The 12578-nt window shown below is 52.1% G+C and overlaps 1 protein-coding gene across 1 annotated transcript; it reads left to right on the top strand.

Annotated features, from left to right (window-relative positions):
* The first annotated feature begins 1884 nt into the window (after positions 1-1884).
* Positions 1885-11533, top strand: CD74 (CD74 molecule). The gene is made up of 9 exons (XM_006275377.4): positions 1885-2116; positions 5262-5437; positions 5747-5835; positions 6611-6673; positions 7026-7121; positions 7442-7532; positions 8750-8938; positions 10002-10058; positions 10539-11533. Exons 1-9 carry the CDS (start codon positions 2034-2036, stop codon positions 10550-10552), a joined length of 858 nt encoding a protein of 285 aa, XP_006275439.1. The 5' UTR covers positions 1885-2033; the 3' UTR covers positions 10553-11533.
* Positions 11534-12578: the final 1045 nt, after the last annotated feature.

The following is a 12578-nucleotide window of genomic DNA, read 5'->3' as shown; positions in this document are numbered from 1 at the left end:
CCTGCAATCATCCCTTGCAGCTGCCAGCTGGGCTGTAAACCTTGCAAGCCTGCAGCCTGTCCCCAGGCTCCGTGGGCTGGCAAACTGCTACAGGCAGGTTAGACAAACATTGATCTGGGAGGTTTTAGATGGGGAGGATCCTGCTTTGAGCAGGGGATTGGATTAGGTGACCCCCTGAGTACCCACCTAACCATTTTTTTTCCTATGATCTGATGAAGCCCCTGACTTCTGTGCTCAGAGACCCTCACAAGGACTGCTGCAGCACTGCGGTGCTCTGGTTTAATTTCCAAAGTTGTTTGAAACCAACTGCACATTGACATGCTTCATTTATTCTGATTTAAATGTGTAATCCCTGAATAACTACAGCTATCCTGACCTTAGTGCTTGGAGCCCCACATAACACCCAGGCCAGTGGCTGGATAGATTGTTGTTTCTTAGCAGAAAAACTGATCCACACAGCTTACATACGCACGTAGCTCAAGATCCAGGTCTGCCAGGGCTTACTTCAGCTACTAATATTTACTTACATGATCAGTCCTGTTAGCTGTGAGACTTTCTATGTGTCATTCTCTTCCCCCACGAGTGAGGTTTTGCAGAACTAGGTTCTTATCTCCCAAACCAAACCTGTTCAGACATGGCATTTTCACTAGGTCAGCTTTGGTCCTGGGTTATCTTTAGTTTGCATTAAGGATAAAAGCCAGGTTTCCCGCAGTGCCCAGCACCCAGTTGTTTTCCTGGCTGTCGTGGGGAGCTGCTGGGTGGCTTGGACCAGCGACAGCCTTAGAGGAGGGCAAACCGGGTGACCGCTCGGGGCCCTACACTTTAGGCGGCCCCAAAATTCTGCAACAAATGTCCGACTTGCGTATAGGTCATCAAAATTAAGCCTCTAAGGGGTCCCAAATGACTCTCTTGTCCAGGGCCCCAGCAACCCTAAGGCCACCACTGCTTGGACGCTGGGTGGTTTCTGGTCAGTCTGGAAGACGAGCACGCTGTACCAAGCTGGGAGCAATTTGAATTAGGAAAGAGAGGCCAGGTTGAGGGCTGGGGGGGGGGGGGGGGGGGATAAAGCAGAGACCAATGCTTTTTACAGACTCTCCTGCTTGAGGAGCTGATGTATTAACCAGCCCAAAATAAAAAAAAAAGCAGAGAGCTCAGCCCAAAGGAGAATGCCTTCTTTGTTTTTAAATCTCAGAATTGTGTGTTTTGTTCTGTTTTTGAAGGTTTGGGGGTGCTGTTTAATAAGGGACCCCCTCTTCTGTCTGTGAGGGAGGGGTAAGGCAGCCCTGATTAATTAGCACAAGAGATGAAGGGACTGAGTGAGTGCCATATTTCTCCTTGCAAGTGAAAATAAGTGAAAAGTAAGGGCCAGGTGCCTGGGTGGTGCAATCGCTCTGTGCAAGTCATTTGCTGCCTTAGGATCAGCACAGCATCTAGCCCTAGGAGTCTGAAAATAATGGGGCAGCTTACAGCAGGGAGCAAAAACCTGCCGCGGCTTGCTTTTGCTCACGCTCGGGGGAGCACAGGCCAGCATGGGGGCAGGTGGCTGGACCTTGCAGGGTTTGTGGGTCCTCCGTTAGGCTGTGAACCATCTCGCTGCAGGGCTGGTCTGGGAGTAGGGTGTTATTGCTGTTTGGGATGTCAGATCTGAGACACGAGGAAACTCCTTTTCCCTTGTTCTCAGTGGCTCATTTCTCACTCTATGGGCTGAGGACCGTGAATGAAAACGTTTGCTTGGAAACTAGTGATGCTGCCTTGAACGGCCAATCGGATAATTGCTAATCTTGCACCTGAGACGGTGGGTCCGGCTGAAGTCTATATGTGGTCTTAGAGGGGGCGGGCAGGATTGGCTGGGGTATTTCCAACTGTTGAGACCTTAAAACTTTCACTTCCTTGTTTTGGGGGCTTCCAGAAGGTTCAAAGGAACAGAAGCCAATTTCTTTTTCAGTCTCAGCCCGGCAGCAGAGCGGGCAGCAGCCGGAGCTCGCCACTCCAGGGGCCAGGCAGCCAGAGCCACCTCCAAACCAGCCAGCGCCATGGAAGAGGACCGAAGCGACCTGATCTCCACCCCGGAGCAGACCACCGCGCCTGCCCTGACCATGCGCTCGGGATCACGGCGGTATCTGTTTCCCACCTATTTCCTTTGTATGCCTTTGGGTAGGGGGAGAAAGGAGGGAGCGGGGTGAGTATATAGGTGGAGGGCTCCAGGGGCTCCTGCCATAGTGGACAGGGGGAGAGAGGCTTGGCTGAGGGCGTTTGGGGATCTCTTTAGGGCTGGAAGTCGGACCTTTGACTTCCCCCTGCTCTCCTGGACTCACGAGGAGTCCCATTTGCCTTGTACGAAGTGACGGCGGTCAGGGCGCATCTCTGCAAGCCCAGGAAATATCCATGCCAGGGTCTGCCAACCTCTCCAAAAGCTTTTCATGTACAGGAGGGAGACCATGCCTGTGATCTAGCCCCATGTAACCCCAGCCCCACCGGGGAATCATGTTGTGTTAAGTCCTTGCAATCATGGCTTCCTCTTGCCCTGTGCTGTTCGTCCTGCCCTGGGGTCCAACGCCCTGTTCAGACCTGCCCCCAGTACCAGACTTGTCGGCGTAGCTTGACCCCATCTGGTCGTGGTGTGTGCTCAGAGGGTGGGGGTCTGCGCAAACAACATCTAATCAATCAGTAATTTTTTAATTACTCCATGCCACGTTTTTAGTTACTCAATGCTGTGTCCGGAGCCTTTGCCACCCCATTTCTGGAGGTGTGGCCTGGGGGAACAGGATCTTCTGTGCTCCATTTATCCAGCTGCTTGGGGACACCACAGCTGTCCCTGTCCTCTGGTCTGTCTCTCTTACTGTCCATGCATCTTATATCCTCCCCTGGATGGGCTTTGGGAAGGAAAGATATTTCCCTCCGTTCTGCATAAAATGGTGAATTTGAGCCAAGGGGGGTAATCATTGTTTTCAGGTTGGCTGCCTTCCACTAAGTTATTTCCCTGTTTCTGTAACCACAAGCCAAGTCACACATCCTCTGCTAATGAGACACCAGAGATCTCGTGACGTCAGGGGTTCCCAGGCAGAAGAGCTCGCAGAAGGACGGCAGCAAGGAGGTAGTGTTTGAACACCGATAACAGAGAGAGACTGGATTCAGCTCCTGTAAAATCAGTGGCCAGGAGTTTGCAGTACTTGTTTTTGAATAGGAGCAGAATCTACAACTTCTTAAAACAAAAAGGTGTCAGGTATCCAGGTTGTAGCCGTCTTGGTCTAGAGGCAAAAAGCAATCAGGACTCATAGTCGAGGTGATAGCTTTTATTAGACCGACTAGATTTTATATCACCTCAACCATGAGTCCTGATTCCTTTAAAACAAAAAGGTGCTCCCTCTCCTGCCACAAACCCCACAGGCTTATTTGCAGTGTCCTCGGTTACTTCTTGGCTTGGATCCACCCTGGATGGGTTCTTCTTGCCATCTGGTTAGTGAGTTGAGGGTCTCTCTCTGATCCATTTTGCTGCTTTTTCTGCAGCACCCTCCTCTGCCTGTTACACCTGCCAGGCTGCCTTGCAATCACGGGCTGCAGGAGTGCCAGGCCAGGTACAAGGGACTCTGCCCTGTCTCCCAACGCGACTGCTCAGCTCCTGCCTGACCTCATCCATTGCAAGGTGGAATTGCACTGCTAGTCTGGACTCCTCTCCATCCATAACCCCTTCCTTGGCCCTCCTACGACACCAATCGTTTCTTCTGATACTCTTTGCTAATTCACTCTAGTTTAAGCAACAGCCAGAGCTTACGTTGAATCCCAAGCCTGGCGCTTGCTGGCTTCAGTGAGAGCTGTGTGTGTGTACCCGAGGCTGGACTTGCCCTCTTGAAATTTGACGTCCATCTCCCAACCCTTGTGACGTTCCCAGCTGAGTTCCTTTCACTGCGTTTCACCCCGCTAGTCGCATCGTTTCTTTTTCCTCGCCCCAAAATGCTGGGCTGCGCCGTTTGTGAAAGTTTCACCAGGAAACCAAAGCCAGTGGGAAGGTGTATGAAAGCACGTTGGCTGTCCCCTCTGAAAGCAATTTGTTTCAGCTGTGTTGAAAAAAAAATGGCGCTTAAAAGTTTCTGTTAATAAAATAAAGGGAAATAAATGAACTCACAAAGGAACTGTAATTGTTAAATCGTGAAAGATAAAACAGTGAGAAAACCGAGGAGTGAATACAAGTGCGGGGGAGTAGGAGGGTTGTATTTACCGTTTGTTCTGCAGTAGTGCTCCTGGTACACCATCAAATCCGTCTTTGCCACCCAGTCACCTGTGTATCCCTCCCCATCACAAACAAAGTAATTCCTGCTCATGAAAGGATCTACCCTGGTGTTATTTTTTCAGCCTGATTTCCAAGGTCTCCGTTCTGTGTGTGACTTTTGCAGTTGTTGCTTGTCAAATCCTTTCTCAAGCACGTGCACGAGATGTATTTCAGGCACACGAGGAGAGGTAATAAAGCTGGTCTTCTGTAGACTCCAGCTTTTCCCATAGACTCTCCTGTGTGAAGCTGAGGATACCAAGGAGGGCCGATCCAGTGCCCAGGAGAAGTAATCTTGCCACTGCCTTCAACTGGCAGTGGATCATACCCTAACTCAGGAAAGCCTGGAAAATATGGAAGGAAAAGGCATTGAAATCCAACTGAACTGCCATACCCACAAATAAACCATACGTGACTTCAGAAATTCCTCCTCTTAGCTCAATTTGACCTCTCCTCTTTGAAGTCTCAGAGATGCTTAATAATATTTTTTTCCAGCCAACACCCCCACCCCTCCACCCAGTCACGAAAATGTACTATGCACTTCCCACCTCTCACAAAACTTTCACTTCCCCCAGCAGCTCTTGCATGCAGAGAAGAGAGGCTAGCACCCCCATCTCGCTTCTGCATGACAAATGCAGCCTCCACGCATTTCATTTGGCTTCATTTACAAAACGAGTTTTGCACCAAGGCCGGAGAGTCCTTACCGAAGGTGGCACACGGAGTTCAGGGGAAGTCAATGGGATGACTTCTCCAAAAGGGCAGGTTCAGGATGAATGCCCAGAACAAATTTCCTCCACTCTTTGACCCTGTGAAAAAGTCCCCCCAAGAAAAAAGCTGGAAACAGCGGTGCTCCAGTCTAGCACTAGAAACTGAGCTAATAACCCCATTTTCAGGCCATGGCTTTAATGTGGAGAGTGGGTTGGATGGGCAATTTCTGCTTTTGGGTGGGCATGTCTCAGATTGCAGCAGCCTCACCTCCTTCTCCCTTGTCTTCCAGGATTGTCTGCAGCCGTGGAGCAGTTTACTCTGCACTCTCCATCCTGGTGGCTCTGCTGCTCGCCGGCCAGGCCGTGACGGTCTACTTCGTGTATCAGCAGGGCAACCACATCAGCAAGCTCACCAAGACCACGCAAACGCTGCAGCTGGAGTCGATGAGCAGGAAACTCCCCCAAGGTGAGTCTCTCTCCTTGTTTGCCTGTGGGACAATCTGAGCAGGCACCAGGTAGCTCTCTGCCACCTCTCTCCCCCATGGGAAATCATCTGGCTCTTACCAGGGGTAGCTGGAGCACTGGCCACGGAGTTGGTGACTTCATTCATTTTAGACCTCATCTTTGGGTTGAGTTTCACGCAACTAAAACCTTGGGATCCACTTGCTGGCTTGACTTCAGTTTTGGGGAGAAGTCACCCCCAGAACGGACTTGAGTGGGGTAGAGTTGAGAATGGTCCTTTCTTCTTTTCTTTACGCCTCTCTTCCCCTTCCAGGCAAGTCCTCTAACAAGATGAAGATGGCGATGATCAGCATGCCCATGGCCATGAGGGAGCTGCCGCTTGCATCGAAGATGGATGCCGGGGTAAGAGACGACCGCCGGATCCCTCTTGACATGGCTGTATCTGCAGCCAATTCCTAGTCCTCTTGGCACTTCGATTGCCTGGCTCCTTCTAAGCTTGGTGTCCAGGTTGTGAGTGACTGAGGCAGGATGCAGCCTTTCCTAGCCTCCACTGCTGACCCCAGGCTTTGTTCCACCAGGGATGCGGCCTGGACCTCCTGTCTCCCAACTCTGACCTTGGGCAGGGACAATCGCTGTAGGGCTTGCTCAGTCCCATGGGGATTACTGCAACTGCCAGGGGGTGTTGGGGTAGCTGGTGCATCTCCTTTGGGTATTGCAACCTGCCCATTGGGAACTGGGTTGGGACTGACATCTCTGCCTCCCCTTGCTCCAGTGATACTGGGATCCCCATCCCACTGCCCATTCGTTTCTTGCTCTGCCTCGTTAGTATGGTGCAGTTAGGGCCGAGTCCGAGCAGTGAGCAGGCAGGGGCTGGAAAGGAGGAACAGTAGGCAGTGGTCTGTTCAGCATCCCCCACTGCCCAGCTCTTCTGCCTGCCGTATGCAAGAAGACAACACAGGCTCCAACGGGTCTTCATTAAACTGGGCCTTGAAATCCAGTGTTTCTACCCACCCTGGGGAGGGGGGCAAGTCATTCTGTTGATGGCTCTTGGACTCACGCTTGTGTGTCGAACACGAATGCCACAGGGGCTGGCCAGGTCCCACCTTTCCTGCTCTTGCTCCAGGAGATCTGCTTCCAGTCTTTACCCTGACTGTGTCCATTTGAATTCTCTCCCCAGCCCACGGACAACTCAGGCCCGGCTAGCAACAAGACTGAAGATCAGGTCAAGCACCTGCTGCTGGTAAGACCCACCTCCATGCACCTGGCACCTGCCCCATCAGACTCCTGTGTCTGCATGCCTGGGCCACACAGGCAAACTGACCCCTTTCTTTCTGCTTCTTCAGCCCGTCTTGGGGGGGTTGAGGGGAGCCACTTAGGTATGAGAAGCCTCACTTTTACAGTCCTCTGTCTCCTGATCTGCCCACGTACCCACCTGGGGGACTCACTGCCTTATAGTGGCAGCTCGGGCTTCTCTCCATCCCTGGGAGCTGGCTTCCAGCTAGTGTGAGCTTCTTTGGCTTTTGAGGTATCCATGTGAGGTAGGCACAGGTGCCCTCTATTCATGCCTGCCTGCCTCTTTTGGTGACTTGCAGATGGGTGATCCAAGCAAGATGTTCCCTGAGCTCAGAAACTCCATGATGGAGAACCTGAAAAACCTGAAGAACTCGATGACCTACTCTGACTGGCAGGTCAGTGCTCACACTCGGTCACCCGGCTAGCGCTCTGGCTGCTTCATCCCTAGCCCTTCTTCCAGGGAACGCGGACCTGGGTGGGAGGTGGAGTGGGCATGCCTCTGTTGGGGGGGAGACAAAAGGACGCCGAGCCCTGAGACACTCAGAGTTCATACAGCGAAGGCTGCAATGTCTCTAGTATCGCCCTGCTGAGATGGAAGGTGACCGGGGACGTCCATGCTGGCTGCCCGGTGCATTTGCATTTGCATTTGCCTTTGCCTTTGCAGCGTGCACTGATGCTAACTGTTGTTCCTTTTCCTTGGTTCGGTCTCCTGCAGTCTTTTGAGTCCTGGATGCACAAGTGGCTGCTCTTCGAGATGGCCAAAAATCCCCAGACCGAGGAACCCACTAAGATGCCGGCAGTGAAAGGTAGCGGGCTTACAGATCACCAAATTGCTTGAGGGTTAAGATGGGTCTCATGCTGCCGTGTTACCATCCATGGGTCAGAGCATCTCAGAGGCGACAGACACATGTTGGCCCTTGGCCTGGGTTTGCTCTGCGGTATTGAGGGATCTTTCCCTTCCTCTGGGTTTTTGCCCCCTCTTCTCTCCTGCACCCTAGCTGCTATTGTAGGACCAGAAAGGTGGACAAAGGTAGGAGCTGGCAGAAGACCTAGCAACAAGGGTTCTCCCTTTCTGAGCTCTCATAGCCTGGGTGCATTGAGAAGCCCACTTCGAGCCAGAGGTTTTGCAAAGTTGGGTCCCCAGCTGGTCGCAGCGAGGGCCTTCTCCCGATAGAAAAAAGGAATGCCGTGCAAATAGCGTTCAGCATTTTGTCTCTTGGCAGTCCAGGGGTTTGCCCTGAGCACCAGCCCATTGCACTGAAGTGGGTTCTGCTTATCACCCTGTCCCAGCATCTATGTCACGATCGATGGAAGCAAAACTCCTTTTTGAGTTCTCACAGCCACGGGGCGTCCTTGCGGATGACCCCTTGCTCTGATTCAGCCCCAGCTCTAGCAAGCAATGCATGCGGGCTTTGCTTGCGGGATGGGACAAGACAGCATTTCAAAAGATTAAATATCTACAGGGGGGAAAAAATAAGAAAGAGTGTAGAACTACCTGAAATCCCATGCCGGATACTAGCTCTGACACGGAGGGTTTGCTGGGATTCGCTCTTTTTTTCTTCCTTTTAATCTTCATTTAGCGTCTGTGCTAAAAGCCCCGATGCCTGGAACTTCACAGCGATTAGTCACCCAGCAGTGCCTGGATGCATCTCCATTAGCAGAATTTATGTGAATGCCTCCATGAAGCAGCAGCCATTACCAGTTGCTATCATTAGGTTAAATAGGTTCCCTGGGAGAAATCCTGTGCAGGAATAAGGCCGCTGCAATCAAATTAGGATTCTTTTTCTGTTAAGAAGCATTTGTATTGATGCTCCCCCTTCCGCCCCCATGATAGGGTCATAACAGGGTGGCTGAGAGCTTCAGGGCACTCATGCCCTGCAACCCTTTCCATGCCCAGGCAGGCTGCCACTTGGCTTGACTCAGTGCTTCCAAGGGTCTTGGAGGTTTATACAGACCCCCCCCCCCCACCGCCATGCAGGGAAGAGTGAAATATATTCACGGTATTTCCTGTGCTTATCACTAGTGCAAACTAAATGCCAAGCGGAGGCCAGCCCTAGAGGTATCTACCCAGGCCGATTCCACCCACAGTGCGATGAAAATGGAGACTACCTCCCCAAGCAGTGCCATTCCAGCACGGGCTACTGCTGGTGCGTCTACAAAAACGGCACCAAGGTGGAAGGCACTGAGACCCGCGAGAAGCTCAACTGTCATGGTATGGAGCTCATGGCTCTTCGCCTGTGCGGGGAAGGGGGAGAGGAGCAAGAGGCGCGTGCAGGAGCTGCCTCGTTTTGCATAAGCTCTGGCTCGTCTGAGCTGACGAGGCTTTAGGGTTGCTAAATACAGAGTTGTGAGGCACCTCCCAGGATCGGACGCCAGAGCTCAGGGGTGGGGGGAAGAGCCCAGGTAACACCATGAGAGGTGCTGTGTATCAGGAAAAGGATTGTGGAGATGATAACAGCTGAGGTTGGGCTGTCATGGTCCCTCCCAGCTGGCTGAAGAGTCAAGCCTCTGTATTATTCCCACCCCCTGCAAGAGAGGAATTGCATTGCCCCTCATTGGTGCCAGCACACTGCTACTGTCACTTCTGCATGGAGCCCTGCAAAAATGTAGGAAGAGCAGCTGCAATCCTTGCTGTCTTCATGACATGGAGATGGCCAAGGTCGTCCCAGTGTGGAAATCATGACCCTACTTTAGACAACCAGAGCAGTAGGATGATCTCAGCTGTGACCGATGTGGGTTTGAGCCCACGCACTCCAGAGTGCCTCCCTGGAATATATTCAGGGTCTTTGTCTGCAAAGGCAAAAGAGGAGGTGATTTGAGATGTCCCCATTTTCATCGCACTGTTATGCCAGGCCCCCTGCAGAGTTGGGGGGGGTGCTCTCCCCTACCTTGGGGGTCTTTAAGAGAAGGCTGGGTAGGCATCTGGCTGGGGTCATCTGACCCCAGCGCTTTCCTGCCTAGGCAAGGAGTCAGACTTGATCTGTTGAGGTCCCTTCCGACCCTGACATCTATGAATCTATGAACAAGACAATCCCAAACCCAGCAGGTAGCGAGGCCCAGAGAAATGATACGCTTTAGATGAGCTGATGCTGGTGCAGAGGCATTTCTGAGTCTACTTCAGTGTATGGGGCTGGCGGCAATCGCATGTGAATGTAGCAGTAGCAGGAATAGAGGCTGATATAGGGTAGGAGGGAGAGGGCTAGCATGGCTGCGTAGTCGGGTAGGCTTTGAAGGCTGGCTGCCAATGCTGAAGCTGTCTTTGCCCTTCCCTGCAGGTGAAGAGCCCGAGGACTTGCTGTTCTCTGGCGTGGAGCAGCTGAAGCTGGACAAAGGTATGAGGCCATGCCAGTCCAGCATCGCCAGCTGTGGCAGCTCGGTGGTGAAGGGGGCTGCTTGGAAGGGGCAATGAATAGTGCTCAGGTTTGGGAAATGGGGGAGTGAACGTGGACCGGAGCAGAAGATGGTTGGGAGGTGTAGATATGCCCAAAGATGAGAGGCAAAGGCCCAGGCATACATGGTCCTGGCCACGTACTGGGCTGGGACCAAGAGCAGCAAGAAGAATCCTGTGGGGATTCGTGTCCTGCCCTTGCAGGGGTGCTGGGGGCTGTCACCGATGCTGCTGAACGCAGGGGTGAAATCCCATCCTCAGGGCTGCATCACAGCGTATGACTGCCGTGGATCTGGGCGGGCGGGGGCTTCGTCTTTGGCATGGAAAAGGAAGAAATGCTCTGACCACTGAAAGAAAGGCAGCTGGCAGCACTGAGCATTGCTTCCACCCCTCTCATCCCTTTCTTTTCTCCATGTCTCCCCAGAAATCGCCAAGTAGAGGCAGATGCCAGGCACCTTCGGCCTCTTGCACCAAGACGCAAAGCCACAGCTCACATCCCTGCTCTATTTCCCTCATGCTTTTATACCGCTTTCCTGAATCACATTAACAGCAGCAGCCTCCGAGCTCCTCTGTTCAGCATTTATTAATATTTATCCCCTTAGCACGGCAGGACATTGGGTTGGTTGTAAATCCTTGTTTGCTGGGGACTCTTTCTCACCCCATGCTAAGATGCACTGCAGAAACCCAGCTTAATATTCGGAGAGTTTTTAGACAAAAAAGCACAAGTGTGCCCTTCTATTCACCTCCAACCGAGGAGGATGGGGCATTTCAGTGCCTGGGCCCCTGGGCACCTTTTGGCTAGTCAGGCAGGTAAAGACACCCACACAGGTGCTTTGAGTAGACCCTCAGTCTATTTGATGCTATCTGCAGCATAGCCCGCAAGCTCAATAAGCCTCAGAGCAGTTTTTAGGGAGATATTAAACAGAGAAGGTGGGACACACGCTCCATTTTCCCTCCTTTATGGAATGACCCATTGCAGACCGCAGTCACTGAAGCACAGATGGCCCAGTGCCTCCCAGCACACAGACCACCTTTGTATAGGGGGTGAAAGCCTCTCCAGTCAAGGCAATTGTAAATAAGGATAGAGATGGTTTCATGCTAAGGCCTTTTAGTGCTTTCTTATACTGAACAGAGCTTGAATTCAGCAGCAACAGAGGTCCAAGCTTTTTAATTGCAATAGGTAAGCTGAAGAGACATTAGAAACCTAGAGGAGTGCAAGCTTCCTTCCTTTTGTTTTTTAAACCCATAGGCAGATAAAGGTTAAGAGGAAAGAAATTAGAAACTTGGCTTCATTTGGATGTATCTGTAATGGGGAGGGTAAGAGCTAATCCTGGAGCTAGATGCTGGGTGTGAATGTGTGTGATCCTGACCTTGATTCCAAGGGAAAGTTGATTTCAAATAAACTTTTGAGGGAGACTGCTTGTGCGAGCTGGCTCGGTTATTCCATCCGTCAGGCTCTTGGGGTTTTTCAGCCTGTCCATGCCCCTCCGTGCATGGAGCTGCACGTGTACATGGATGCACATGTGCCCACACCCCCTTATCTGTATTTCCATGCTGGAGGGGCTCTGGACTCCCTCTCAGAGCATCTCTCAGTGCTCCACGCACCACCCATCCCTTCTGGGACAAACCCATCTCTCCCCATCCAGTCACACTGCTTAGTACCTGAACAGCTCCTTACCCCTCTCCCCTGGGGAGCTCAGCTAGTCCCGAGCATGGAAGGAGGGAGCATGCAGCCAGCCGGCCCCAGAAGCCTTCTCCACTGGCGAATGCAGGGACAAGTACTCACACCCCTTCCTGGAGTGGTCTCCAAAGCAGGACAGTCTCTGCTTCCTCGGGCCCCACCTAGCAGGGAAGGCCGCAGGGTTGGGAGCCAATTCCCTTTTGTCCAAAGCTACAGGCCATGGCAGAGTAGATTAGCCCTTAGCGCTTGCCTTATCCCTTTTTGGCCAAGGCATGGTCTAGACCTGGCCTGGTAACTCCCCTTTTCTTTTAACGGGTAGATCTATTCCTACCGTGTTTTATCCCAGCACCAAACGAGTCCCCCCGCCTTAGGCACGACCTTGACAGAAAAGCGTGGGTCAGGCTGAACAAACTGAGATGTAGAGCTGGATGCTTCAAAACCCTTCACAAGATGAACATCTTGGATAGCCCCTGTGTGAATGAGATGCCTAACACACGGCACAGCAATTCATCAAAAGCTGCAATCTTTACAAATGCCCCGACAGGGTCGATGGCAGCCCCACATCCAGCAATAATACCAGACAGCGGCTCCTAGATTTGGAAGTTGAGATCAGACACCAGAAGCAAAATTCCTGCCAAGTGCCTTTACCAATTCTTCTTTCAGATGATGTCAATTGATTACACCCACATCCCCGTGCTTAACGATTCTGTTTTAACTCACACTTGTAGTAGGGGAGGGGGGCTATAGCTAGGGCCTCACGGAGGTATCCTGCTAGGAGGGTCT

Source organism: Alligator mississippiensis, chromosome 9 (assembly GCF_030867095.1).
Source record: "Alligator mississippiensis isolate rAllMis1 chromosome 9, rAllMis1, whole genome shotgun sequence".
NCBI classification, from domain to species: domain Eukaryota; kingdom Metazoa; phylum Chordata; order Crocodylia; family Alligatoridae; genus Alligator; species Alligator mississippiensis.
Note: the sequence above shows the minus strand (reverse complement) of the source record. Positions and strands in the feature narration are given on the sequence as shown.